The 27,323-nt window shown below is 54.2% G+C and overlaps 1 protein-coding gene across 1 annotated transcript in view; it reads left to right on the top strand.

Annotated features, from left to right (window-relative positions):
- Nucleotides 1-754: 754 nt before the first annotated feature.
- The window catches only part of UBE2O (ubiquitin conjugating enzyme E2 O), a gene marked incomplete at its 5' end in the record, with an annotated part of 58,995 nt that continues 32,426 nt past the window's right edge, over nucleotides 755-27,323 (top strand). The window contains one exon of the mRNA XM_032199851.1: nucleotides 755-937. Within this exon, the coding sequence (XP_032055742.1) occupies nucleotides 755-937 (183 nt within the window). The remainder of the gene's footprint in view (nucleotides 938-27,323) is intronic.

Genomic DNA, 27,323 nt, shown 5'->3' with positions numbered 1-27,323 from the left:
ATCCCTGGTCCAACCACCCCCCTACCACCGATACCACCACTAACCCCTGTCCCCCAGCACCCCACCCAGCCTCTCCCGGGCACGGAGGCTCCCCCACCCCCAGTGCAGCCCGTCCCAGCCCCTTCCCACCCTTTCCAGCACCAATATCCCCTCCCCGCCACCCCAACCCCATAGCAGGACCCCAACCCTCCCCCTCCTCCCCCCTCCTTCCCCGCGATGGGCGTGGCCACTCGAGAGAGGGGGCGTGGCCAGAAGCCTTGCCCTGACGTCATCCGCGGGGCGTCCGAGCGGCGGTGGCGGGAAAAGGGCGGGGCGCGCCGGCGCGCCCTAAGCCCCGCCCCTCGCCGTTCCCCGCGCGCGCGCCCCGCCCCGGCCCTCCCCTTCCCTCCCCTCCCCCAGCAGCCGCCGCCGCCGCCGCCGCCGCCGCCGGCCGCGCGTTTCTCCCGCTCTGCCCCGCGCCATGGCGGAGCCGCCCGCACCGCCCGCCCCGGGGGGCCCGAGCCCGCCGGCCCCGCTCCCCGCAGCGTCCCCGGGGGTCCCGGTCCCGGTCGCTCCGGTCCCAGCGGCTCCTCCGCCGGGAGGTTCGCAGCGCCTGCTGTTCTCGCACGACCTGGTGTCGGGCCGGTACCGGGGCTCGGTGCGTTTCGGCCTGGTGCGCCTGATCCACGGCGAGGATTCGGACTCGGAGGAGGAGGAGGCGGCGGCGGGGGGAGGAGGAGGAGGAGGAGGAGGAGGCGGAGGAGGCCGGGGCGGCGGAGGAGGAGGAGGTGGAGGCGGCGGCGGAGGCGGCGGAGGAGCCGCCAGCTCCGGGGGCTCCGAATCGGGCGGCCCCGGGGGGGGAGGCACGGAGGAAGGCCGGGCCTCCCCGCTGCGCCGGGGCTACGTGCGGGTGCAGTGGTACCCGGAGGGCATCAAGCAGCACGTCAAGGAGACCAAGGTAACCGGCGGCAGGGCCGCACCGACCGGCCTCGTGCCCCCCCCCCAAACCCCCAAAACCCCTCGGAGGTCCTCGCCCCGCAGCCTCCGTCCTTCCTCCCGAGGCTGCGGGTTTGCCGTGGTTCTCCCCCCGCCACCACCCCGAGGGGTCGGCGGAGGCCGCCCGCTGCCATCCGAGCGGCCAAGGTTGGCCCGCGGCCTCCCGGAGGTTCAGGGCGGCTCGTCCTCCGCCACCCCAGGGCCTCGAAGCCTTGGGGTTCAGCCTGCCCCACCGGAGGCCTCGTCCCGGGGCAGATCTCGGTGGCACCGAGCTCACGGAGCGCTGCTGGCGACGTGGCCTCCGCGTCGAGGACGGCGGCACCGGAGGACGGCAGCACCACGGCCTCTGTTAGGGTGGTAGCCAGCAGCCAGACGGGTGGCCCGGCAAGCTGACGGCGTGCCACGGGACGTGCCCTCATCCATGCGAGCCTTGGGCACCGTTGGTGAACCCACTGCCATGCCACGACCTCCCGTGGGGCACGAGGGAGGCCGGGATGGGCGCAGTGCCCGGGGTGAGGCTGGCCGGGGGGCTTCCAGCAGGCTGCCTGGCGGCACGGAGACAAAAGAGGGAGAGGGGGGCACTGCGAGGCAGCACAAAGGGGCCGGCGAGCCATGGGCGTAGCGCTGAGCGCAGCAGAAGGCCGGCGCTGCCCTCGCCCGGGGGGCTGCGAATAGGGGGCACCATGAGCCGGGGGGTGCTGGGGTGCCGGTGGCTTTGCCACCCCAAAATCATCACAGCGAGGTGTCGGGGTGATGCCCAGGGGGGAAGCGGGGAAGGGAGGTGTGTTGTGGTCCTGCAGAGAGCGGTGGGATTGGAAGCGCTGGCGGGATGAGCTATATTTAGGGGATAGTGTCATTGGGCACGTGACCGGCTGGAGATAAGGAAAATGAAAACGGGCATTGAGGGGGGATGTTTGCACACCGTGGATTTCTACCTGTAAAAAAAAAAAAAAAAACAACAAACAAACAAGCCTTCTTTCTCTAAAGACACCACGATTCAATCACTGCAGCTTGAAATAAGGCTTCGTGTGCTGTTGCAGCAAAAATCAGTCTGAAGTGGAGCGTGTTTTTCAGCATCTAAGCAAGGCCACCTCGGTTGCGGTGAATAAACCCAGATTTAGGAATTGTTCCTGGATTTGTAAATTCAGATCTGTTAATTCTGACTTTGCACAGGGTGCTGAGTTAGTAAATGTTAGAAAAAAAACAGGCTGGGGATGACCAGAGGTCAAAGGCAGTTACATAAATAAAGGCCTTTCCTTTTTCTTCCTTTTTCTTCCCTTTTTCTGGTCCTTCTCCAGTGTCGGCATCTTCACCACGCAGGCGCTGGGCCCCAGGGAGAAGTTCCCTGAGAGCCTGAGGCATTCAGGTGCACTTACTGCATCGATTTTCCCGTTTGAAAAGCTGCCCAAGACTGAGAGGCATTTTGTGCAGCCTGTGCTGCAGTCTGGGCTTACCGAAACCAAATCTGGTGCCGCTGGGAACCCCTCGGAACAAACCTCGGGCACCGCGTGGGTGCCGTGGGGTTGAAGCTTGCTGGGCGCTGGTGCCAGCCCTTACCTGCAGCTCCATCTCTTGGCCGGGGCTCTGACTCTCTAGCATCTCTGCCTGTGATATTTGACATCTTTAGAAGTGATAACCAGTCCCGAAGCAGCTCCATGAGGGGTTTGGGAGGGTGCTTGTTGCAGTTCTTGCAAGGTCCCGTTTATTTCCCTGCATTGGACAGAGGATAAAGGTAAATCCAGCAGCCAAGGCCCCTTCTGGTGTGCCCGCTCGGTGTGTGCCGAGGGCTGGCTGCCTCTCTGTCAGCTCTCAAGCACTTGGAGAGCCACGAACCTTGCTGTGTGTCGGTCACAGCACGTGTTGTACCTGCCGAAGGGAGAAATAAAGTCACTGCAGGTTTCGAGGCGAGCCAAGCAGCACCTTCTGCTCCTAGTGCAAAGGTCAGCAGCAGCGTTCTGTGCCCACGCCAGGTTACAATCGGAGAGCTTGCCCGTGTTTTCTTTAAAGTGGGGGTAGGCATGTTTCCTATTTTTTTTTCAGCCAGGGAATATGTAAGCTAATGGCTTTTACTGTTGCTTCTAGAAGTTCAATGCTTACTTTTGTTCTTTCCCGCTGGAAGCGGTCGGCAGGCTGCCACTTGACCACGAGCACACAATCGCTGATGTTAATAAGTAATAGAAACTTTCTCTTGAAATAGAGCTAGCATTTGGTACGACGGCCCAGCAGCTCTTCCAGCCGAATTAGTAGTTTATTTGAGCTCATTCCTGCCTTGATAACCACCACCAGTATCGTGACATTCATGCGAGTAAAGGAAGAGCTGGGAGTCCTTATCCTGGGTGTCTGTGCTCCTTCCCTGCCTTCCATGAGCACGTTCCCAATTGAGAACTCAGGGAAGGAATTGCTGCCAACGTCAAGCACAGCCCTGGAAGGAGGAGGCTTCCCTTTGCAGGCAGATTTGCCTCCAGTGTCTTGTTGGACCCCGGTGCTGTCATGCAACCAGCGGCTCCTCCCACCTGTTGGAACCCCCCTGCCTGTTGGGAGGCTTGGTGCGGAAATCCTGAGGGTATTGCTCATGGGTGCGAGCACTTGGTGCTCGTTCTGACCAACTGGAAGAGAATGAGACGCAGCCGAATTTTAATTTCAGGGTTTCTCAGCCGGAGGTTGGTATCCCTGCTGCACGCTTGAGCTGCCTTGGGGCAGTTTACAAAAATTCTCGGTTTGGTTAGGGATTAGTGGGGCTCGCGGGGCACTTTGGGACGCTGCTGCCCTTCCTCCTCCTGCCTCTCACCTGGGAGCCCCGGAGTTTTCCACCGCCTTTGATGGCCGCGGTGCTTTGCGAGGCCGATACCCGTCTGCGGACGGGGGCAGCGGAAGGTGCAGGTGTTGTGTTTCAGCACCTTATCTAGAGACCTTCAGCTGGCCAGCCTGCTGAATTCCTGCCTTGTGCTCCTCTTTCTCCCTTGGGGAATGAATGCTCGTGGTAGCGTCTTGGCGTGATGCTGTATTGCTCGTAGTGCCGGTGGGTTTACCTGGAGGCAGCGTGTAGGGACCCAGGACGAGGGGAAACTCCTTGGGAAGTTTTTAGCCTCTTGTTTTCTAGGGTCCAGATCCCCCCCTTGGTTCGGGTGGCTCTCTTACAGCATTCGGCTTTGTTTTGGGAATGGATTCATGCTATCAGGGCTCCTCGGGCACAGCCCAGCGGCCGATCAGCCTGTTAGCTGGAAGCTGGCTGATGTTATCTCAAGGAGTTTCTGTGAATTCAGCTCTGCTTCATCCCACACAGCCCTCCCGTCCCTTCCCACTCTTCACTGCCGTAACTTCTTGACCTCAAATATTGAGTCATGAATGTAAGCTCGCAGGAGAGCTTTCTGAAGACATTATTCCTGCGTAATTTCAATATTTTCATGAATATTTTATTTCCTGTCTGAGTCCTGTCATATAGTCGTTATGACCTGAACTGACAAGTTGTGATTTCAGTGTGCCTATACAACAGGAGAGGGAAACATTCCTGTTTACTGGAAGTCTCTCTTTTCTCCTGCCCATCCCTTGCAGCCACTGCCAGCCCGCTAGCATGGGCTCTTCAGGCATTAATCCTCACCAATGACTGCGTGCTACCTGCTGGAGACTGAGGGACGAAAACACAGCCTTAAAAACCTTCCATCTTCAAACTTGGCCAAAGCCTTCGCTGCCTGAAGTGCCGTGGTGCAGAGTATTTAAATTCCAGCAGGTGAAGAGGGATGTCCTGGGTACGGCTGCTTCTCGGGAGCCAGCAGTAAATGCTGGTCACAGTGCAGAGCTGTGCAAATCCAACGCCCATAAGCTAATAATGGTATTTTTTATTGCACGGGGAGGCTGTGTCTAACCCTCTTCTCGCATCTGACATTTCGGTTAGTCTCCCAGGGGGGTGCTCTGAAACCACCTGATCTGCCCGGCCGTTAGAGGCAGAAGGAGAGAAAAAGCTTACTGGAATTTGTGTAGTTCTGTGTAAAACAGGCACTTCAGCGGATATCATTACTGTGAGCCCCCATTGCAAGGTTACATACCCTAGAGTTGATTCCTGTTCGGTTTTGATTTGTTGGACACTTGCAATATGGATTTGGGGATCACCATAAATATTTTACTCCAGAAATGGCCTCCTGTACATCGCGTGGCGTGGAAACCTCCCGAGTGCTAATGTTATACCCTGTTACCGTACGGGGAGATATTCTGTGTACAGTGTGCGAGGTGAATGGATAATTCGGGAGTGCGAGGGGCCACCTGGGCTAAGCAATTAATTATACTTGTTCCAGCCCCGGTCAGGAGTGTTATTTTTAAAATGGACAAAACCTCCCTGAGCAAGCAGCTTCGTGGCTCGCTCCCTCTTCCAAGGTGCACTCGCTTGCGATGTGCTGTTTTAGCTAAAAGGGAAGGGGGGGGAGAAAAAGGCAGCTAAATTAGTAATGCTCTTAGGACTGGTAAACAAACTAATGTGCACTAAAAGCTTTGGAAGGAATCAATCAAAGCCCAGGACAGGCTTTGAAATACCTGCGTAAGCGAGGCATTTTGCTGCAGCTTTCTCGTAAAGTTTCTCCTTCACTTGTGCTGTGCAGCTCCAAAACAGGCTTCTGTTTTAGGCTTCAAACAGTTATGTAAAGTTACTTTTTTTTTTTTGGTTATGATTCTTCCCCAAAGTTCAGTGTCAGAAGCTTTGACAGGTGCTTTTTGGGGCGAGGCCTTGCCCCTACCAGCTGTCCTCAGTTCTCTCTTCAGAGCAAGCCACAATTTTTCATGTTCAGCATCTGCGTTGGTGTGGGGAAACCACCAGCGTTGTGAGGCTCAGAGCCTCCTCTCGTTTAATTACTTGTGGGATTTCAAAGGCTCTGGAGGTGATGACACCTTCCTAAATGCTCCTTGGGAAGAACCTGCCTCGTTGTTTCCACTCTTACCTCCCACCCTGTGCTGGGGTTTTTGCCCAAATGGGTCAGCACAAGCCTAGAAACCGATCCTTCGGCCTGAAATTTTTGCACTTGCTTTTGATGTCAGGAAGGCCAAGAACTGAGAGGTGAGATGGTGACTTGGGTTTCTTTTACGTTGTGCTCTGGAGCACTTGCCACGTAGCTCAGTTCAGCTCTGCCTCGTATCGCCGCTGCGTCCCCTCCTGGGGCTTTCAGGCCTGTGATAAAGTTGTCTTCCTACAGATTATTTTATGTTCTGGGACACTTCATGGTAACCTTTGGGCTTTTTTCCATTTGCTGTTAGGCTGCTAAACGTGCGTGTGTTTGTGTCTGATACCAAAATTTGTGAAATTATTGGACTTCAGCAAAAGCTGGTTTCTCCTACCAGCAGTCCTTGGGCTGAGGCGGTGGCGGCTGTACCCTCGGGTTTCCGTGGGCTTTTTGACTTCTGGATGTTACTTGGTTTTGGGAAGGGACAGGTAGACCGTGTGAGAGGTGGAAAAGTAGGGGGTGAAACATCAAACACTACAAAAAATGGGGGCTTGGCGTTTGGGGGTGCTTGCAGATCGGCTGTGGTGCTATCAGGGGGGGCTGACGGGCACCCTTCAGGCCTTAGCTGCTTGGGTTCATGCAATTCATTTTTCTTGATCGACCCTGAATGTTTTAGGGTTGTTCCTGCCTCCTTCATGCATTTGCCTGGGCACAAGGCAAGCAGAATTACGGTCTGGTAGCTGCCGGGTGCCCTGCTCCAGCCTTTGGGAAGAGACCTGAGTGGAAACTGAAACTTTGCAGGGCCAAAACCTCCAGAGCACGGTGTGGGGGAGCAGAAATGAGTTTGGTGATGATGTGTGCGGATTTGGGTACCTGTATGTTGGCTATGTGCCTTGTTCGTCTGTCTCTGTTCAGGTTTGAGTGGCTCCAGAGAAGCCCTGTGACCACGGAGGGGTTTTGGTACCGTTTGGTTCAGCTTTTGGGTGAGATCTTTAAGGTTTTGCTGCACCATTTCAGCTCACCCGCTGGTCTCAATCTCACCAAGAGAGCAGCTGGAGCGGCGTCTAAAGCACTGTCTTTAGGGGACTCTCATTTTTTATTTTTTTTTTTTTAGGGGTGGGAGTTAATTTGAAACGAGGAAAGGGTCTGTTGGGCTCACACTTGCAGTATCACTTGGGAGCCTCTGGTTACAGCCTGGAGTTGAAGGGAGGGAAGGCAGCCGTGCCCTCGCTCCATTAAGCAGCGTTCATTTTGCAGCGTAAAATCTGAGCAGTGCCGGATTCGGCAGGCACCGAGCACGGTTTGGAGGCACATCCCTCCAGCTGCCTGCAGAGCTGCGCTGCCCAGGGAGAGGTGTGGAGGCTGACAGGCAAAAGGGCTATTAAATCTGAAGGGATGTGGAGCTTAAGGCTTTTAACCGTGCTGCCTAGCCCAAAGCTGGGACTTCCTCGTGCATCCCTGCTGCTGGAGTGACTGGTGGCGTTTCATCTGTCAGCGGACGTCGAGCCTTCTGCCTGAAGTGAAATGCAGTAATACCAGCAGAGCTGGAATTAGTTCCATCACAGCTCATTTATTATTATTTTTTTTTTTTACCTACTTTTGAAAGGATGTAACTTCTTCGCGAATAAAGGAATTTTGCATATGAATCATTTTTGTTTTAAGAAACAGCGCTGCTTCTCTGCTGATAAGGATACTTAGCAAGTAAGTAGGACTTTCATCTTCAAAGCCTTTTCGGGCGCTGATGTGGCAGTGCCTCTTCGGCTGGGCCCGGGGCAGGTGCCAGAAACTTTCCCTGCAGGTGCCCGTGGGTAAGACAGCCCAAAGTAGTTCAAGGCCACCAGCCGTGTTTTCTTGGTGCTACGCTCCTTATTTTCTCTTTTTGACCCTTTCTGAGCAGGGCTGAAGATCGGTGGAGAAGTGTTTGATGTCCCTCGGTGCAGTTATAGCTGGGGACTTTTATCCAGTCTAATTACCCTCACCCAAGCAATAATACTTTGGTTATTCTGTGTTTGGGTAAAAAGAGGGATTGGAAACTAGGTGGTGTGCAATATATCTTGGTACTGAGGGACTCAGGCTTGATTTGTGCCCTCTCATGAGTAAACTGGTGAGTAACCTAGCATCTTTAAAGTTAATTTGGGTATGAATCTTGGAAGCTGGGAGAATTTTTGCCAAGGCCGGGTTAGAAAGATATGTAGGCAGTAAATAATGTCCTAGGTCTTAGTCCTTGGTAAAATTGTTGGCAACAGCTACGCAGAAACACAACCGGAGCTTGACTAGCTTTGGAGCTTGAGTAGCTTCGTGCTCTGCTTCCTCCAGCTTTACTCCACAGTTGTCCTACCCCATCTCCTGCTGTACCTGCTGCCAGAGAAGCTGGGTGTTTTGGGAGCTGCTCTGCTTGCTGCTGGGCTGCTCCCCCCAGAAATTGGCTTTTCAGCGTTGGAGGTGAGTGTGCAGCGGGATATTTGTGCTCAGAAGTGATCAGATTTCCAGGAGGGCTGGAATTGTCCTTTGGCTTCGCTCTTCGGGCTGCTTTTGAAGATGAAAGTTGTTTTTTTTCCTTGGAAGGTAGGTTACGCGTCCAATCCAAGTGAATAATTCCCGTGGCTGCTGCAAGAAGCATTCGTGCTTCTGTTCAGCGTTTGAGTCCAAGTTCCTTGAAACAGCGTTAGTCTTGAGACAAACTAGCCACATTTTCTAAATTTAGAGTTACTACGTGGTTGTGTAACTGGCTGTAAGTGAACCAGCTCTTCTTATTTATTGTTTTGTCCTGAACTTGAGTGATTTCTGTCAAATGCTTTTCTGCCCTTGTGCCACAGGAAGCCTGCGGGGTCCAGGTTAGAGAAGCTGCTTTGGCTTCCCATGCCTCGGTACGATCTCAGCGAGTTCAGATTAAAGCAGAAAAGGGGAGCTGGGGAGAGGAAAGGGAGGAATCTCTGTCCTTCCTGGAAATCTTTGGGTTTTGTTGTTTTTTTAGAGTCTGCAGATGTGGATGATTCACTTGCTTCCTGTAAGAGGCAGGCTGAGCAGTGTTCGGGTGTGTTCCAAGGAGCTTGGGAAGCTCTTCCTAATGAGGTGTAGTAGTATATAATGTTCCTCCCTTGAAGGGTATTTAGTGCGGCATGTGATTGATGAACATAGACCCGAATTATTCTCGCTGTGGAAGCTTTCTGAACTGGAACAAACTTTGCAGGATGAAGCAAGTTCCTCGACTGCACGTAGATGCTGTGTGTTCCTGAAATCCAGGGAAGGAGAGCACTGTGCAGAATTACACAGCAGAAAAAGGGACTCGAGGAAATACCAGAATCTGATACCTGGGTTCCTAGATTAAAAACAATAATAATTAAAAAAACAAAAAAGCCTAAAATGTCGTCTTGCTGCATTAGTTGATGATGTATCCTAATATTCTGAGGTCTCACACTCCATGTCTTACTGTCAGTTTTTTGTATAGAGGCATTATTGACTCAGTGACTGCCGTTTCACCCAGGACATCTGAGCTGGCTGGTTTGCCCTTTTGACTCTCGGGCTAGAAACTTCCTCCATTTAGTTGTGTGCGGTGCTGGGGATTTTGCTGGTACACGACAGAGAAATGGCTCGTTTGGTGCGCGGGCTGAACCTGCCCTGTAATGACAAAGCAAAGTGCTAAGTGCAGGGTGACTTCCCTGTAACGAAACTCTGCCAGACGAGCGCTGCCTGTGATTATGTGGGTGCTGGCGAGGGCAGCCCGAGCCCGTGGGCTGCAGCAGCCTGGTTGTGTCTGAAGGTCTGATATAAAAAGAGCTCCCAGGCTGCTTTGGTCTCTGCGGTTAGGAAGCTGTCCCAAATCTGGAGGAGATTTGGAATTTCTACCAGAAATGTACAAGCAGTTTGCACCCGTGTCTTACAGCAAGCAGACCTGGCTCCCGAGTAGCTTCTGGTCTTTATAAACCTGCTGCTAGGTGGTGAGGCACACTCAGCATCTCCTCCTCACCCCATCCCTGCCTTGCAAGGGCTCTATCCCTGCTCACCCTGCAGCCCCTGTTCGCTTGCCCAGGGCTTTCTTGGTCTGAATTGTCCCCCGGCTGCCTCGATCAGCCTCAGGGACCTCGCTGGTGGCATTAACATTTCTTTCCAGAGGCTGCTTTTATCTGAGACCACGTGTCAGACGAAAACTTAACACTTCCCACATCTCTTTGTATTTCACGAGAGCATTATGTGATCAGCTCTCGTGTTGCTTGTTTTGTTGGGTATCTTAGTGGAGGATGAATAATTTACAGGAACTGAGTATCACAAATATTCTAAGTGATGTGGTCACCATAATGCAGATATAAAATCTTTAATTGTAGGAGCCTTTTTTTTCCTCCCAGTGCTGACACTTGGAGCTTTGGAAGAAATCCAGGCCAAGTTCCTGGCTTCCTCTTAATCGTGCTGTGGCTATGTTTGTTTTTTTTTCTGTGCTCAGTAATGTGATTTAGTACCAGACTGTCATCTGTTGATACTGGTTACCCTTTAAAATCTATTTGCTCTTGCACGATGATGAAAATAATTGAGGGCTGAATTATGTCTTACAGGGGCTGTGGCACGAGTGGCGGTGTTGCTTCGGCTTCTTTTGGTTTTGCCCCTTGCAGCTTCTTTCTTTTCCGATCAGGGCAGTCCTTCTGATCAGCGTGTGTGCAGCCATGCAGGCCAGCCCGTTTGGTAGGGAAAATGCTCTTAGCACAGCTCCCAGGGCTGGCATTCTGGCTGCAAAGTGAGTGCTCAAAAGCAATCTTTTTCTTCACGTTTGTGGAGATGGCTGGGAACTGCTGGCGACCCCTAGGCGGGAGGTTGACAAGCTGTGTTTAACCTCCTGGGCTGTAGTCTGGGGGGTAAACTGGTCTCATCACCCCGCCTGCCCCTCCTCGGCGTTGTGGTGGGGCTGTTTCTGCCCCTGGTGACTCTGTCGTGAACCTTACCTTCCTCGTGGGGTAGCTTAATTTGCGTTTTCCTTAGTCTCTTCTGATCTGGCATTGATAAGTGTTCGCTGTCAGGAGTGCTGTGAGGAGAAACCCTCCAGGGACTGAAAATCTGGCTGCTAGCCGTGGTGTCTGCGGGGCAGGTTCCCACCTCCGTGCTGCTCTCGCTGCTCCTCGAAGCTCAGGTAAGCGTGGGGCAGGGGGAACAAACTCCCTCGCTTCCCAAACTCACGTCTTGCCAGCCACCTCGTCCCGTTTGGGCTGGGAAGTCGTTTTCTAGAAGCATTTGCAGACTGGCTTTGAACCCTGCCCTGCAGCCCGTGTCTGCAGCTCTTTGGGATCTGAAAGCCTCCCCTCGCAGGATGATGGCAGCGAGCTGAGAGCTCCAGCAGCTGCAGAGCCCGTGCTGCCCACAAAATCTCTGTGGGATGCCGTTTGTTCTCAGTGCTCACTTACCTCCAGACCAGTTCTGCACAGGCTGCCTGTGATCTGCAGCGCTGCCAGTGCTTGGATGAAGCCTTAAAGCAAGAGACGCAGAAGCAGACACAGAACAAAGTCCAGAGCATCCTTGTCCAGCCTGTGTGCGCTCCTGAGCATGAGGGAAAAGATGAAATGGCAGTTCTCTCCCTGCTCTGACAGCAGCAAACCCATCCCATGCTCTGCCACCAACTGGCAGGGCACCTGCTTGCCCCTCTTTTTTCCAGTTTTATCAAAAAACAAACAAACAAACAAAAAAAAACAACCCTGAATGTTTTCAAAATGCTGATTTGTGTGTGACCTGCTCGTCTGGGACTGTTGCATCTGATCTGCGGGGTTACACTCAGCTTGGGTTTTAGGTTTTCCCACTAATTTGAGCTAGAAGGGCTTTTGTTTTTTTCCACCCAGTTGCTTTAGGGAACTTGAAGCGGAGTAGCTGGGATTATCTGCCTTCTGAGGAAGAGCAAAACAAAGCATGTTTCTGATGTTCCCACGTGAAACTGAGGTCCCAGGAGGAGCCGTGCAGGGCTGGTGCTGCTGCTCCTAGCTTAGCCTCGTCTCAGTGCTGGCTCTGAGTTTATTTTAGGCTCTCAAGAACAGCAGGCACCTGTCCCGTTCAGCTGGGCTGTGAGTGAGCAGAGTGGCAAATCTGCCTTAGAGCCCAGGAGAGGGAAGAGCTTTTAATCAGGAATGCCAACGAGCAGCCTGCGATCTGAACCCAGCCCTCGGGGATGGGTGAAATTCCCCCTCTCCGCACCTGCCTGGCTGCAGGTGGCTGTTTGGGCAGGGGGCAGGGGCTGCTGAGATGCTGCTTGGGTGAAATCTGGGCGGTGTGACGAGTACATCCAACGCAGAGCTGGGGCCTCGTCTGCCTGTGGTGGGTGTGCTGAAAGCTGGGCACCAAGAGGTGCTGTAAAGGTAAGGCAGCTCCGAGCTTCTCTTTGGGGCATTTTAAAACTCTGATATCTTCCTGAACCGCGTTGCTGCTCCATTCACAAAAACATTAAGATGCCCTGCTGAGAGGTACGCGTTGTTTTTATCCCCTCCCACTCCCCCACCTGAGCGATTTGCTTTCAGGAAACTGCTTTTTCAGTTCCCTCCTTTTGTGCACATTGCAAGGGCTTGTTTTTGTGTTTTTTTTTTTTTTTTTTTTCATAATTATGAAAAGAAGTGTTGTTTGAGTGCCCAGCCTGGTGGCAATAACATCTAGCAATATGGGGCTTGGTGCAGTGCTCGAGTATCCTTCACAATTCTCCTTTGATAATTGTCCTCGGGCACTGAGATATTCCCCATCTCCTGCCTGCTCCGTGGCGTGGGAGCAGCTCTTGAAGCTCCTGCAGCAGAAGGAGAGCTGCAGCTTGCTGGGATCCCTTCAGCCTGAACCCTGTGGGGCATGTGGTAAAGGAAAAGTAAGATCCAACTGCAGGTTTGACTTTTATCGTGGTTTATTTCTGAGATGAACTCAGCTCGTCGTGGGAGAAGCAGCTTCTTGTGAACCTTCAGCAGCATCGCATTAAAGCTGCTCCCTCAGAGCCATCTGGGTGACTCTGTCTGGGACTTCTCAGTCGTAGGCTGTGAATTTTTAGCCAGCTTCTGATCCTCGGGCTGCTCTTGTTCAGAGGTGCGCGGCACTTCAGTGCTTTGATGCTTTATCACTGAGGTGCTCAGAGGCTTCAGTGGCTGGATGGAGGTTTTACCCGTGCCTCTTGGCAGCCACCTCACTGCTTTAGGAGGCAAGCTAGTAAGCTAGGGGTACAAATTCCTATTTTCCAAAGCCTGTGGCATTTCTGAGAAATGCTTACAAGCCATCCCCTGCAGTGTCCTGCTCCTCGAGGAGGTTTGGAGCTGATGCCTGGACGTGATGCAACAGTGGTGACAGCAGAACTGTGCAAGGAAAGGTTCTGGAACACGGCAAGGCAGGAGGGTCGAGCACGGCCGGGCAGCATGTAGCACCCTGCTGCCTAGAGGACTTCTCCCAAGGGATTTTTTTCCTGTTACCATCTCAGCCTGGCCTCTGTCGGTCACCTGCAAGCTAGGAAGAACTCCGAATTTGGGGCTGCAACAACATGTATGTTTGTTCCGTGAGGGACATAAAGCAGGTAAGAGTTGTTGGGGGCTGCCTGCTGAGGGCACTGGGAGTTGCCTTCAAGTCATCTCGCCCAGGAAGGTGGTGTTTGGGTTTTCTTGGGTTGAAAATGCAGGTTTGAGATGCGAACTGAACGGCAAACAACCAGGCAGCGCTCCCGATTTGCTGATTATTGCAGTTCTTCAGCGCAAAAAGGGGTTGTCCCCAGCACAACCCCTGCAGAGGGGATGGGCTCAGAGGCTGGGTGTGTGGCTGCATTTCTGCCAGGAATCGGCCAGTTTGGGTCCCTGCTGCTCGGGTGTGCAGAAGGGGATGCCCTCCTTGCTACCTTTCAGGTTCAATGTAGGTGTTGGCTTAAATTCTCCTCAAAATCTGGAGTTAAACCCTGCTGCTAACCAGGTAAACATTCAGCTCTTCGTATTTTTCAGCGGCTGTGAACTGCAGCCTTATCTTGTTTGGATATGCAAACGCAGAATTACAGAGATTAGAGCAGTTCACAGCGTGGTTGGTGTATGCGGTGGCCGCTGAGGACACCCCATGGCACCGCTGCACCGCCTCTCCTGGAGGGATTTTCAGTGAGCTTTGTTTTGTTCGGCCCTGTGAGCTGAACCCTCTGGAAAATCCTCCTGTCCTGCTGCTGGGGGCTGTTCCCATGCTGCAGGCGTGGTGCAGCACCCCCGGTTTCAGCAGAGGAGCTGCACTGCTCCGAGGGGTCCACACCGGCACAAAAGAGAGGGCGTGTTGCTTCCTTCCACTCAGAGGGCTCTCTAACCCTGATCTCTCCTTATTTTTTTTCATTTTGTTCGGGATGATGTGAACAAAAGGAAAAACTGTGTGTTTTTCTTTCCATTTGTGGCTCTCTTAGCACACCCCCGATGAACTCCTATGTTTAAATCTCAGACCTAGTTCTGTGCAGCCCACTCCTTGCCGTTTTGTGTGCAAAATTCTGGTCTCAGGTGCTCGGCGTGGCGACGCTGGAGGTGTTTTGGTATTTTCACTGCTGTCAGTGCTGCTGGACTTTGTGGTGTTGGGCATATCCCGTTGCGCCTCGTGCCGCGACAAAACGAGCAGAGTTACCCGGGGTCTTCGTTGCTGCTGGTGGTGGAGAGGGCAGAAAAACCTTGTGGTTTAGCTTCTTGTTTAAAAAAAAAAAAACAATTTGAACATCTGAAATTGATCCGGGATTGTAAAAGACTAAACCTGAGACCCTGATAGGGAGCAAGCGTTCATTGAACTCTTGTTTTTTTTTTTTTCTAGCTCTTCTCCCTGGCTGGTGCCTGGGGAGGGAGCTGCTGGCCCTGCAGGGCACCCTGTGCTGGGAGCAGCCCGGGTTAGAGCCCTCGGGACTGGGGGCACTTCACCCAAATTCCTCCCCCATTGACCTTTCTGTGGTTCCTTTCTGTTCTGTGGATTTTTTTTTGGTGCCAGAGGGAGCTTTAGGGATATTTTTTGCTGGCTCTGCGTTAGCAGAGAGGAGAGGCTGCGTCTCGGGCGTAGCTGCAAGTGCCCGGGGGCAGCACAGGAGCAGCTTTCGGGACAGAAGGGTGAGTTGTGGTTCTGGCACCGGAGTCGCCGCTCCCTGTTGTGTCTTAACCACCCCTCCCCAGTCTGCTGCCTGTCTGTTTCCTGCAGAGACAAGAACTCAAGTTGCTGACCTCCCCGACAACTTCTCTTTTCCTCTTCCTCCCCAAACCCGACCGCAGCTTTCCAGGAGCACCCCTCGCACGGCAGAGCCACTGAAGCACCCTCGGGGCGCACGGCTCCCGGAGCTCTGCAGGTGCTGCTCACCTCGGGCTGCCCCTTTTGGACCTGGTCCCTCTTTTACCCTCCCTCCAGGAGCTTCTGCACGTTTTTATCATCTGCAGAGACACGAGGCTACCCCATCCATCCCTGCTGAACGCCGGCAAAATGCTGGAGCTGAAGAAACGGGCGCGTTCCCTGCAGAGCTGGGCCTCCCTCCAGCTGAGGAATGTAGGTCAGAGTTAGCGACGTGAAATGAAAAAAGGCTCGGTGGTAACGGCAGCGTTTCACCTCCATCATCCGGAGAGGTCCCCGCGCTGATGGCAAACCTGTTCCTACATAGACGCTCTTTAACACGACTCATTAAGCAAACCTAATTAGGCAGCAGCATCAGCCCTCCTGAATGCCACGGCACGTGGTTGTGAGGGCTGCAGGGCTGGCACCCCGACTCGTGCATCCTCCTGTCTGCTGGCCCAGTCCGTCCCAGTCTGTCCCAGTCTGTGTTCCCAGCCCTGAGGGGAGAGGAGGAGATGTGAGGGGCACTGCTGAGCCCCTGGGGGCATGGAGGTGCCATCGGCTGCCTGTGCTGGGCATGTAGCTCCGGGGGGATGAGAAATGAACCTGGCCAGCTGAATTAAGTGGGATGAAAGCTGGTGCTGCTTGGTGTTCAGTGAGTAAATCTGTCGGGAAGGTGTGCGGGGTAACCTGCTGGAGATGTAGTGCACGCCTGGTGAGAGGAGTACCGAAAAACATCTGACAAAGACAACAAAGGGCTGTGGGCAGTGAGCTGACGGCTGGCAGGCATCACGCAGATGCTGAGGACCTTTCACTACGGGATTCTGCTGCATCAGGTGCTTTCTGAGTTGTTTTTTGAGTTTATGGCAAGAGCAAGGTGTCAGTTTGTGCTCACAGCAAAAATACATCCTCCTTACTGCCTCTTCTGCATGCTCGAGACGCTTTCTGTCTTCAGATGGAGTGCTGTGTTCTTGGCTTAGCACTGTCCACTATTTAACGATGTCCCTGAGATCTCCATAGCTCCGTGTCCCACCCCAGCACCGGGTGGCAGTGGCTGATGAAACAGCTCCTGCATGGAGCTGGGCAGTTTTTGCAAGGAGAAATCACCGTTGGGAGCAACGTTGGGGCTCAGCACCTCGGCGGTTCTGCGTGCCGCCACGTGGCTTTTTGGTGACTCTGGGATCTGCTGCTCTCCACGGTGGCAGGCTGGCAGCTTTGTGCATCTCTTGGGGGCTTCTAGGACCATCCTCGCTGTGGCTTTTTGGCAGACCTCAGCCAGCCTCCGTTGTGCCGAGAGGAGGAGGAGGATGCAGAGCACCTCCCCAGCCCTTGGGGAGCGCAGCTTCCTAAATCAGCTCCTGTTTTCCTGGAGTGTTCGTAAACCTCTAACCGTGTTTATGGCTTGATGCTTCACCGGAGCTGTGAAGGGCTGAAATCCCTCTGTTTTAGCTGGAATTGTTAAAGTGAGGGCCGTGTTTTTGTGCAGCACGTAGCAGGGGCTGGTGGTTCAGCAGGGTGCCTGCTCTCCTGCTGTGTGTGCGCATCCCATAAAAAAAAAAAAAGCCAGCGTAGGAAGCAGGCAGCAAGCAAATTGCGCTTCCAGGAAATATGGGGCTCCCTGTCAAGGCTAACGGGCTCGGTTTAAGAAGGTAAAAGGTGTTCTGCAGACGTGGTTATCGATTGCCCGTTCTCCAGGCTGGGTTTGCTCAGGGTGTAGCTGCGAAGGCATGCAGGGGGGGACAGAGCATCCTCCCGGGGCCGTGCCGCTGCAGGGACAGGGCTCGGTGGCTGTGTAATTGATGAGCTGCACCTCGTGTAATTGATGAGCTGCATCATTCCTCCTCAGCGTTTTCTTCCTCCGGGCGGAGATATTCCCCCGGGGCTGCTGGGGCAGGTAGAGCGCCGGGCTGAGTGCCGCGGCTGTGCTAGGGAGCCGCTGCCTTTCTGCTCCGAAAAGCCAGAGCCTTTTCAAAGAAGGGGAAAAAAAAAGAAAAAAGAAACCCTCTCGCTGGCTGGCTGTGTCAGTTTGGAGGCAGATCTGCTGACTCCAGGCGGACGGGCTCGTGCTGCTTGGTGCTTGTGCTGCCCGGAGCAAGAGTTTGTTCCCATAAGGGCAGAGCTGCCCACGGCCCCCAGGAGAGGCCGCGGAGGCAGGGGGATGCTTCAGGGGAAGGACCTTGGCTTGCCCCGCTCCACAAGTGAATGGTAAGGATGGGAGGGAACAACCAGCTTGAGGAACACGTGGTATTGTCAGAGGTGAGGTCCCAAAATGCTGTTGTAGTGTCTTCTCCAAGCACATCTGCACTGGAGCACCCCACAGGGGCACTGGGCCAGGAGGGGAGCAGGGACGTGGCCCTGAAGCGAACAAACACCATGAAAACTTCTTAGAAAAGCTGCCAGGAGCAGCCTGCTGCTCTGCACACAGAGGTGAGGGATGCAGCAAAGCCGTGGGTCACTAAAATAAATAAAGCTCCCACTGCTGCCATCCCTTTTAAGAAAGATGGGGGCCCCAAGGAGATCGCTGTTGTCTGCCCAGCTGGCAGGGATTAATGCGAGTGATCAAAATCCTTGTATGGGGGATAGCTGTTAGTATAACTTCAACAGGTTTAGAATGGGAATTCTATATTTTACGTTAAAAAATCAGAATATCTGGCTTTCTTGCCTCTCTGCCGTGGCTGTGTGCTCACATGGCTCTCACCTCTGTGCCGTGGCTCTGTGCTGCCTTGCAGCAGGGGCTGGGACTGCTGTGCCCGTGCACCTCTGTTTGGCTGCTCCTTTGTCAGGAAAAGGATTGGGGGGGACCAAAGAAGGTTTCCTGGTGGATAATTGTGAGTTTTCACCTCCAGTGTGCCACCAAATAACCAAAGAGCTGCTAATGTAGGAGAGGTTTCCGGGCAGGTGTTGGGTGCTCTGCTGGGTAAATGCCGTGTGGTGTTGGGTAGCTTGGGGGAAGTGGTTTAAGAGTCACCCTAGGAAATACTGAAGGCAAAATGAGGATATTCACGTCGATGGCTGCATTGACAGGTTTCAATATGGAGCTGGAAGGGTAAGGAAGAAAGGCAGTCCACCTGCCTTAGCTGTGCGGGGACAATAGAAGGGTGCCTTGGCCCAGGAGTATGAAATCGGGCTTGGAAAGGCTCTTACACCCCTCTCACGTTGCTGCCACCACTCCTGGTGAGATTTCCTCGGTGGCTGCAGGAATTGGAGGTGGTTTGCTTTTGCCTTACAGGCTGCACAAGCAGGCGAGGAGGTGCTGAGTTATGCTCGCTCTGGCTGGAGATGTTTTGGCCTCTCCCCGGCCATCCTGCGAGTGGCGAATTCCCTTCCTGAAGAAAAAGGCACGGGGTGGGGGCTGCCAAACCTCGGTCACCAGCCCAGAGCCCCTGGAGCCTGGTGCGTGGTCTGGGCAGGGGCTGCTCCTTCCCTCCCCGTGCAGCGCTCGCCGCAGCGTTTGCGTGAGGCAGGAGGGATAACCGAAACTCTTCCCAGTGAATGGAAACTGCAGCCGAGGTTTTTTGGGCAGTGATGCAGCGGTGCTGCATTGTCCCAGCAGCGTTCACACAGCCCCGTCTGCAGCGTGAGCTGGGGGAGTGGCTCTGCTCATCGCAGAGAAACGCGCTGCCGCCGGGTTCGGGGGGTGCTCCCCGTTGTGTTCCGGGCTCTGAGCTGCTCATAAAGGCTTAAGATTTATTTCTTTTTTAATACCTGACTTCCCGGGGTGTATGCAGCAGGTTCAGCAGGTGTTATTTAGGTGTTATTTACCAGAAAGCTGTTGCAGAGCACCAGGGGGTCTCGTGCAGCCGGCGTTAGCTGCTGCACCTCCCAAATCACCGCCTGCCCGCGTGCTCGGAGGGACCCGAGAGGCGACCCTCGGCTTCTGGCTGTGTCCTGACCGAGGCAGCGGTGCCATTTTTCCTCGGGAGCCGTGTTGCAGAGCATCCCCCAGCCCCGAACCCCCTAAATCCCAACCCGTGGAGCCCTAACCCTACCTCCAGCCCGAGCACCCCGTGTTTCCAGGTGCAGCCACCAAACCCACCCACCTCCCGCTGCCCTTCGTCACCAACCTGCTCTGCTGGCCCTGCAGCAGCCCCCACGTGCAGCAGAGCAGGGAGGCATTGCAATGTGTGTTATTCAGCCCCAAATATTCCTCCAAAGGGGTGCTCGAGGTGCACAGACCTCGGAGAGCCCCGAGGGAGCGCTGAGCTCCGCGCCCCCGGCGCTGCCTTGGGAGCCAGCATGACACAGCATTTGCTGTGCTTTCAGCCAGAGCTATTTATACGTCGGTTTTCAGTTTTATTTTGTCTCCTCCAGGAGATTTTGTGCTTGATAAAACAATCCCACTGAAGTTTATTCAATTTGCCGGGGTGCCCAGGACCTGGATGAGGGCTGTGGCTTCGCAGCGGGGCCGTTCCTGCGTCCGAAGGCGAGGGAATCTCGGCGTTAAGATAAGGCAGGGTTCGGCCCCTGAAATCATTCAGCCTGCGGGCTGGGCTTGCATCGCTGCTCCTGTGAACCAAAACAGGCGTGCTGGGGGTTGAAGGATATCAGGCTGCGACACCTTCCCCCCCCCAGGAGAGAAAATCGCTGCAATTCCGAAGTGTCGCCGTCTGCGCCGGGGGGAAGGGACCCCGGGGAGGTGGCAGTGGAGGCTCCGGGTGGGAAAAAAAAAAGGAAAGAGGGGGCTGTGTGATGGCACCTGTCCTGTGGCAGCCTCCTCTGCCGGAGTGCTGCAGGGCTGCCATCCCTCCGAGCAGCTCAGGCTGCGGCCGGAATGTTAAGCAGCTTTCTAAATAGCGGGGCCCGAAATCTGCCTGGTTGAATTCGTGAACCGGCCCCGAGCAAAAAGAGGAGAGAGGGGAAAAAAAAAAACAAAAACACCCATGGAAGCATCTCCCCTGGTGCTTGCAAAGCACACGGCAGGGTGGCAGGGGGTCAGACTGCGAAGCACAGACACGTGGATTTAAGGCATCTTCCACCACCCTTCCTCTCCTCCTCGTCTGTTGTCTCAAAGCTGCTTGCAGGTTGTGCCGGCGCTGAATGGCTGCGAACAATTAGAAGCTAATTTCGCTGGCTGGTTTGTATTCACAGCAGCAGCCTCTGAGCTAACCAGCTGGAAAGCAGGCACGGCGATGTGCTGGGGCTGCGGCTCCCTCTGGTTGTTTCCCCGGCGGTTTGTGCAAGGTGGGGGTTTTGCCGTGGGCTGATGACGGGCGGCTGCTGGGCCTCGCTGCCCTGTCACGGTGGTTGTGTGCCGGGCAGAGCCACCAGCAGCTCTGCAAAAAAAAAAAAAAGTCCTCCCTGGTTTGGTCCTGGGGAGGAGAGGAGGACACAAAGCTGTGCATGTGGCTTGCAGGAGGAGCAAGGGAATGGGCTGCTGCTTAAAGAATATTTTTTCACCAATGTATTCTTTATTCCTACTCCGAAAGATGCAGGAAGGTGCAGCAGCAATGCAGTTTCCCTCGCAGCATCCTTTTTATCCCCGTGGGTGGACGAGGAGGTGCAGCAGCCCCAGTGTTTCCCCCAGGCCTGGCGTTGTGCCCCAGAGGCGAGTGACCGATTCCTGCAGCCCAGCCACCAAAACCCATCGTGTCACAGCAGCCATCTGCAATGATTTGAGGAATTGGTTCAGGTACACTACAGAGCCACCAGACACCCTCCCTTTGTGCAGAAGGAGGGACACAGCTTCATCACCGTGGCTGCTGGGACTCGAGGAATTGAGAGCGGTGCCTGCAGGGCTCCTGCCCTCTCCCGGTCACAGCACCCAGGCGAGCTGTCCCTTTGGGGACTCCTAGCAAACAAACACACCTCATCCTTCACTTTGGCTTCTTCAGGTACTGCAAGGAGCTCGGCACAACCACGGCTTGCATCCCGGGTGCCTGCATTTCCCCAGGCTTCCAGTGGCACCCCCTGCGGTCCTGGCTGAGAGCCGGGCACCTCTCAGCAGGGCTGGGGGCTCTGCACGGGGCTGTGCTGCCCCCGGCTGTGGGGCAGCAGCTAGCTGGGCATTGCCAGCTCCCCCCTGTGCTGCAGGAGAAGCTTTGAGGTGGCTGGTGTGGAGGCAAGATCCAGCTGCAGCCTGCCAGTTTTCCAGGTAACAGTGCCATCTGCTGCTGGCTCGCTGCTGTGGCTGCCTTCGAGCAGGAGCTCACCACCAGCCATCTTCCTGGAAGAGCACGGGTGGGGGGCTGCAGGGATCGGTGCTGCTGGGGCGTACCTTCCATCACAAGCTGCTGCTGGCAAGCAAAACCCTGTGTTTGGATCCATTTCTGTACCTGGGGGCATTTTGGTGAGGGCCAGGTGGCTCCAGGTGGCTCAGTGCTGTTCAGTGCAGCTTCTCTCAGGAGGTCTCTCCAGGTGGTGTGGTCCTAGCCGAGTGTTTTTGAACTTTAGCCTCCCCCATCTTTACGCTAAGCAGCGTTTTGCTCTTTCTGGGTTCTTTTTGCTGATCTCTTCCATGGTTTTGTAAAGCTTTTTTTACACGCTGTCTTGCTGCGTTACCCTTGGGGTAAAATGTCGGATAAATCTCAGGAACAAGTGGGTTTCCTGGAGCCTTTTGTGATCGCCGGTGCTCAGCTTTTAAGCAGGTGGGGCAGAAATGGGAGGCTACAGATGCTGAAAATCCAGGAGCTGCTATTGCTGCTTACAGCTGGCATCCACCTCCCCAGCAGAGCAAAGAGCTGGGTGGGCTGGTGCAGCTCCCAGGGGTGCCACTGCCTCGCTCCCTGTGCTGGGAGAGGCTTCCAGACCCTTCAACCCACCCAGTAACCCTCCCATCGCCTTGTCCTCCTGCCCCCAAATCGCTGCTGGGGATTTTTTAGCTTCCTCGCTAGACCCTTGGGTTCCCCAGCCGGGGAATGTGCCTTGCAGGGATTTCCAAAACATCACGTAAATTTGCAGAGCCACAGGAAGGATTTGTTGCTGGTGTAATAAATAACGTTTGATGGTCTTGGAGCAGGAAAATCCAAGTAAAAGATTTCCTTTTGCTGCGAGAGAGATTTATTTTTGAAGCCAAATTCCCCTGCTCTGAAGCACGGCGTTTACCCACGTTATGATGGAGCTGAACTTTCCTTGCGTCAAATAACTTGTTCAAGGTTTTTTTTGTTTTGTTTTGTTTTTTTTCCCAAATTCCATTTGTTGGGAAAGGCAAGGAGAGCATTTCAACTGGTGGCAGCCATCTGGGATCTCATCGCTTTGGGGTTTTCTCATCTCCTGCGGGTGCTGCAGAGGCTTCCCCCTGCTGCCCTCCACGCAGCCACCTGCCCCAGGGTCCCCTAAAGGGCTGGCTCGTACCCCATTAACAGGGGGTGTGTAATTTGATGGAAATTAATGACTTTGGATGGAAATTAATTGACAGCACAGGGGCTGTGAAGCTGTCACAGCCGTTCAGCTGGTGCCAGGTGAGTTTCTGGCAGAGCAGCGATGGCCTGGGGCTGAAAGCTGCTGCTGGCCACGGCATCCTAGTTCAGAAATTAGGAAATCCTTCTTTAGGTCCTTGTTTGAATGCCCGTTTTGTCCACGTGTAGAATGAAACCCGGCGTGGTTTGCAGGTAACAGATCTGTGCTGCCGGGTGAGTGAGAGCTTCAGGTCTGCTTTCCCCACCAAAAGCACCGTGATGCGGGATCAGCCCGCAGGTCGTGCTGCCGGTGCTGTAACCCGGTATCGATTTCCTCTTGGCTTCTGAGAAGTCCTTTAAAGCATTTATTTCGGTTCCACCGAGCACCTCCCTGCCTCCCCCGCTGTGTTCTGCAGTGAGTTGGCAGCAGCCTCACCAACGAGCTCCTGGGCTCTTCTGCCCTGATGGTAGGAAACAAAAGATTTGTGCCTGCTGTCCTTCCCCCGTGACCCGTACAGCGGCTCGTGGGTTTTGAGGGTCAGGGCATGTTGGAAATTGCACCGAGAGAGTAAAAATATTCAAGAAACTCTAAGTGGTTCCTGCTTCTGTAACTCCTGGAGAGCTGTGAAATGCGATGTGATCTTCTGAAAATGCTAAATGATGAAGTGCCAAATGGTTAAAACTCTGAACTCCTGTGAACGCCTCACCTCGCCCTGCTCCCTAGCAGGAGCCGTGTGCCACTGCCTTGCTCAGGAACCCACAGCTTGCCCCAGGAGGGTGTCTGGAAGGGGTGCTGGGCTCTCCAGGACCTCCTGTGCCTCTGATTTGAACTTCTGCCTGGCAGGACTGCACGTGCTTGCCACGTAGGAGTCGCCAGGGCTTGTCACAGGATCGGTGCAGATTTATCCCGGCTGTTTCGCAGCCTCATCCCACAGGAGTTGTTTTCCAAACCCTCTGTTTTCCAGCTCTTCTGCTCTTGAAGGTCACGCGGTTTTGCTTCTCAGAAGGTCACGTTTCTGGTAGCTCTGCCCCGTTCTCATTTCCCTCTTTCTTTCCTCATAATCCCTGCATGGCTTCGAGCCTCCAGCTGGCTGAAGCGGTGCTGGGAGCTGCTGCGAGTGTCCCAGAGCAAACCAAGCTCCGCAGGATTCTCTCTTCTGCCTTTTTCTCTCCTCTCCCCTGCTTTTTTTGTACAACACACCATGATCAGCGTACCAGAAATGTCTTTTGAGGGAAGTGAGCTGTGGATGTGGAACATATTTCCCAAAGAGTTGTGTGCGGTGTCGTGGGTAACAAATCCATCCTGAAACTCTTACAAACATCTCAGCTCCGCGTCCTCTGGATCTTTGAAATCCTGAATCTTCGTCATCCAGCCCCGTGCAGCCAGGCTGTGGATTCAATAAAAGCAGCTCGCCCTGAGGTGGTTGCTGTGCTGCTGTTTCCACCGAAGAGAATTGGGGTGTGCAATCAGACCGGGGGGGTTAAAAACTAAAATAAGCAGGGGGGGCTGCCTTGGGTGAGGACATTTACCTCGGGATGGCCTCGCAGTGGCTTGCCCAGCTGACTGGTTTTATATATTGTCCCGTTGACAAGTTTTATATATTGCAAGTGATATTTTCTTTATTTGCTGTGTAGCAGGAGAGCATGGGGATGGGTAGGGAAGCTGTGTGAGGACTGCTGGGACACGTGGGATGGAGAAGGAGCCGAGAAGAGCTGCTGGTAGCAGGTCTGTGCTGCTCAGAGCCCGGCTTTCCTTCCCCTTACGGTGCCTGCTGCCAGCCAGGTCCCTGCTTCACTCCGATTTCCAGCTTCCACGACACCCTGTGCCCTCCTGGCTCTTGGTGGCTCGTTGGGTGGATGAACGTCCCTTCCATCCTCCAGCAGCTCTGTTGCACTCAGGCTTCCTCTGCGGTGATTTCCTTTCCTGGTTGCTTTCCTCCGTGTGTTTTAAGCAGTCCCCAAAGGAGGGGGCGGCGTCTGCTGCTTTTTATCCTCCATCCTTCCATGTACATCCCCAAAGTTCTTATTACAGAGGATGAAATCTGTGGAAAGCATCAGGACTAGGAGCTGTTGTGTGTAGGGGCTGTGGGATCACACCAGCACCTTGGAGCAGGTTTTATTCTTTGCTGCTCAGACACTGCAGCAGTGGGAGACGGCACCGACCCGCCGGGAACTTCAGCAGCTTTAACTTGCTCTTGGCAAGGATCGGGTGTCCTCTTCGGAGCCAGGGCGAGCTCTGTCCTGCTGGCGGCTGAGCAGAAACACAGCTGCACGGCCGGGGCTCCACCAGGTGAAACGTCGGCTCCCAAATCTGCGTGGTCATCGATCTGTGAGCTGAGGGTCTGCCCTGGGCAGCGATGGATCAGAGAAGAGAGATTTCCTCCTTCCCAATGCCCAGGTGGCCCTGCAGAGCTCTCCAGCCCGGCTGAAGCTGCAGGATCCACTGGGAAGTCATCAAATCCTCTGCAAGCTGGTAAGGGCACCTGTGCAAAACGCCTGGTGAGCTGCGTGCTGCTGCACGTGAGATCAAACAACCCCTGACTTCACGTAGGATGTGTCCAGGCTTAAAGCTGCTGTTCCCTTCTGCGTTTCGGCTCGTTCCCCAGCTTCTGGTCTTGATTTGTGCAGAGCAAGGAAGAGTTTGTTCGTAATTATCACGTGTGACAGCGCTGGAGTCAAACACGGCCATAGCACAACGCAGCGTCGCTGTTTGGAGGTGGAATTGCCTTCCCCCTGATTTCTCCTAAAGTTAAATGCCAGCGCTCCTTCTGGTGGATAAAACATTAATTTTTGGGGGGTGGACGCTGGTAGCCAAAGCCTGTGCGGAGGTGTTTTTGTCCCCTGTGATGCCACAAGCAAACTTGAGCAGCTAATCAGTGAGCTAAAGCTCTGCTTTTCAACGTGCAGGTAGTGCTGAGGGATTTGTGGCACTCCCGAGCACTTCCAGGACGGTTTTTGTTCTGACACAGAGCCGGGGCCGGCTGCGTCCCCACAGCAATCTCCTGTTATTTGTCCGTAACAGCTTCAGAAGCAATTGCTGCTTGTTTACCTGCCACGAGACGTGGCACTGGCTAGTCCCAGCCATCAAAATAAATTGCTCTGGTGCTGGTCTGTAGTCAGGAGGTGGCTCTTGGGAGAGGAAAAGGGGCCACACGTCTCCTGTTTGCTTTGTGCAGCTGAGGGTTAGATCCAAGAAGCTGAGACGTGACTTACCCCAGGTAATTACCCCAGGTCGAATTGCTGGCTGGGGCCGGGAGCCAGGTTCCTGCCACAGGTGCTGCTGCAAGTTACAAAAAGAAAAAAATATTGTTCAGGGAATGATGAATTTATTTGTTGCTCTAAGAAATTACCCAACTGATTGGAAGCGTTAAGCTGCCGAGGCTTCATGTGCTGATGCTCTTTCCTTCCTCCCAGTCTCAGCAGTTTCAGGTGAAAATGATGGCTGCACGGCTGCTTGTTGGAGGTGAGGTGACAGCTGGGAGTGAGAACAGGGTTGGGTTGGTGCTCGTTCCAAAGCCCAAATCCCAAATGACCCGCAGCACCCCTGCTGCACGTCTGGGAGAGCATCGCCGTGCCTGGGGAGCAGCAGAGGTGTCCTTGGCTGAGTGGTGGCTCTGCAGCTGAGCTCGGTGCTGAGCAGCAGAGGGAATACCTGGGTTATAATATAGAATATATAGAGCTAGAACAATATATAATAACCCTTCTGCCTGCAACCTGCTCCTTTCAGCAGCTGGTGCATTAACTGGGGGACTGCCGGCATCCCTTTTCGCCTGGGTGCAATGTGTGCGCAGCGAGGGGGGTCTTTGGTTTGCCTTGTTGAACCTAGGAAAACGTGAATTTAAAAAAATAAAGAAAGAAAAGGTGAAGGGGTAACACTGTCATCAGCCCCGTGTTTGAGGTCTTTGGGGGATGTTGAGCCCAGCCTGGTGTGCGGGAGCCCAGGACCGGCTGAGCGCGGCGCTGGGGATCTGCTCGTTCTCGTTCCCGGGGCTATTCCCAAGGCACGTGGCGAGAACATAAAACTCCAGCGATGTTAACAGCGACGTGCACGGAGGTAAATATAGCAACCGAGCTCGAAGTGCCTATTTTAAAAGTGCTTATAGAGCTCCCGGGCTGCTGAGCGAGGGGGCTCACCTCCAGCTGACGATCGCGCACCCGGGTGTAACAGAGGAGAAGAAAGGCTGCGTTCATCGACAGCCCTTCTGCTTTCCTCTCGCTGGGCTTCTTCTGGGGTTCGACAGTCTTTTGTGTGCTGACAGGCCTGCTACGTGTCGTGGTTGGTGCTGGCATCCTGCCTACTACGTGGCTGGCTTATCCTAGCATCGAGGCAGGTGGGTCGGGCACGTGGGGCTGAAAGCGGTTGTGCCGCCTCTGGAGCTGGGGGAATTGGGAAAAGGGCACATGCAGCTCCCGCAGAGAAAAGTTTTGAGCCTTCTGGAAGAAATACTGTGCTTATATCCTTCTGGTGCAAGTGACTGGGAAGGCTTCATTTACAGCTTCTCAGATTTACCATGCGGTGGTGATATTTGTGTACGATCAGCTTGTGGGTTTGGGTTCTTCAGGTACCGTGCAATACAGAACACAGAAGCACGTCTCTGACACAGGTTATGCACGAATTTAATCCAGCATGTGGTGGTCAAATGGCCCTGATACATCTTGAAATGAAACTCATTGTACGCTTTGGGTTTTGCAGTAAGAGAACTCCTTAGGTAAACCACCCCAAATGCTGTCCTTGCAGGTGCTTACCGGAGTGAGAGCCTCGCTGCCTGGTTCGGGATGTGACGAGGCTATCTGTGCGGTGCTTGGACGAATAATTTTAGCAAGTGTTATAAAAATTGAT

Source organism: Aythya fuligula, chromosome 18 (genome assembly GCF_009819795.1).
Source record: "Aythya fuligula isolate bAytFul2 chromosome 18, bAytFul2.pri, whole genome shotgun sequence".
Taxonomy (NCBI): domain Eukaryota; kingdom Metazoa; phylum Chordata; class Aves; order Anseriformes; family Anatidae; genus Aythya; species Aythya fuligula.
Note: the sequence above shows the minus strand (reverse complement) of the source record. Positions and strands in the feature narration are given on the sequence as shown.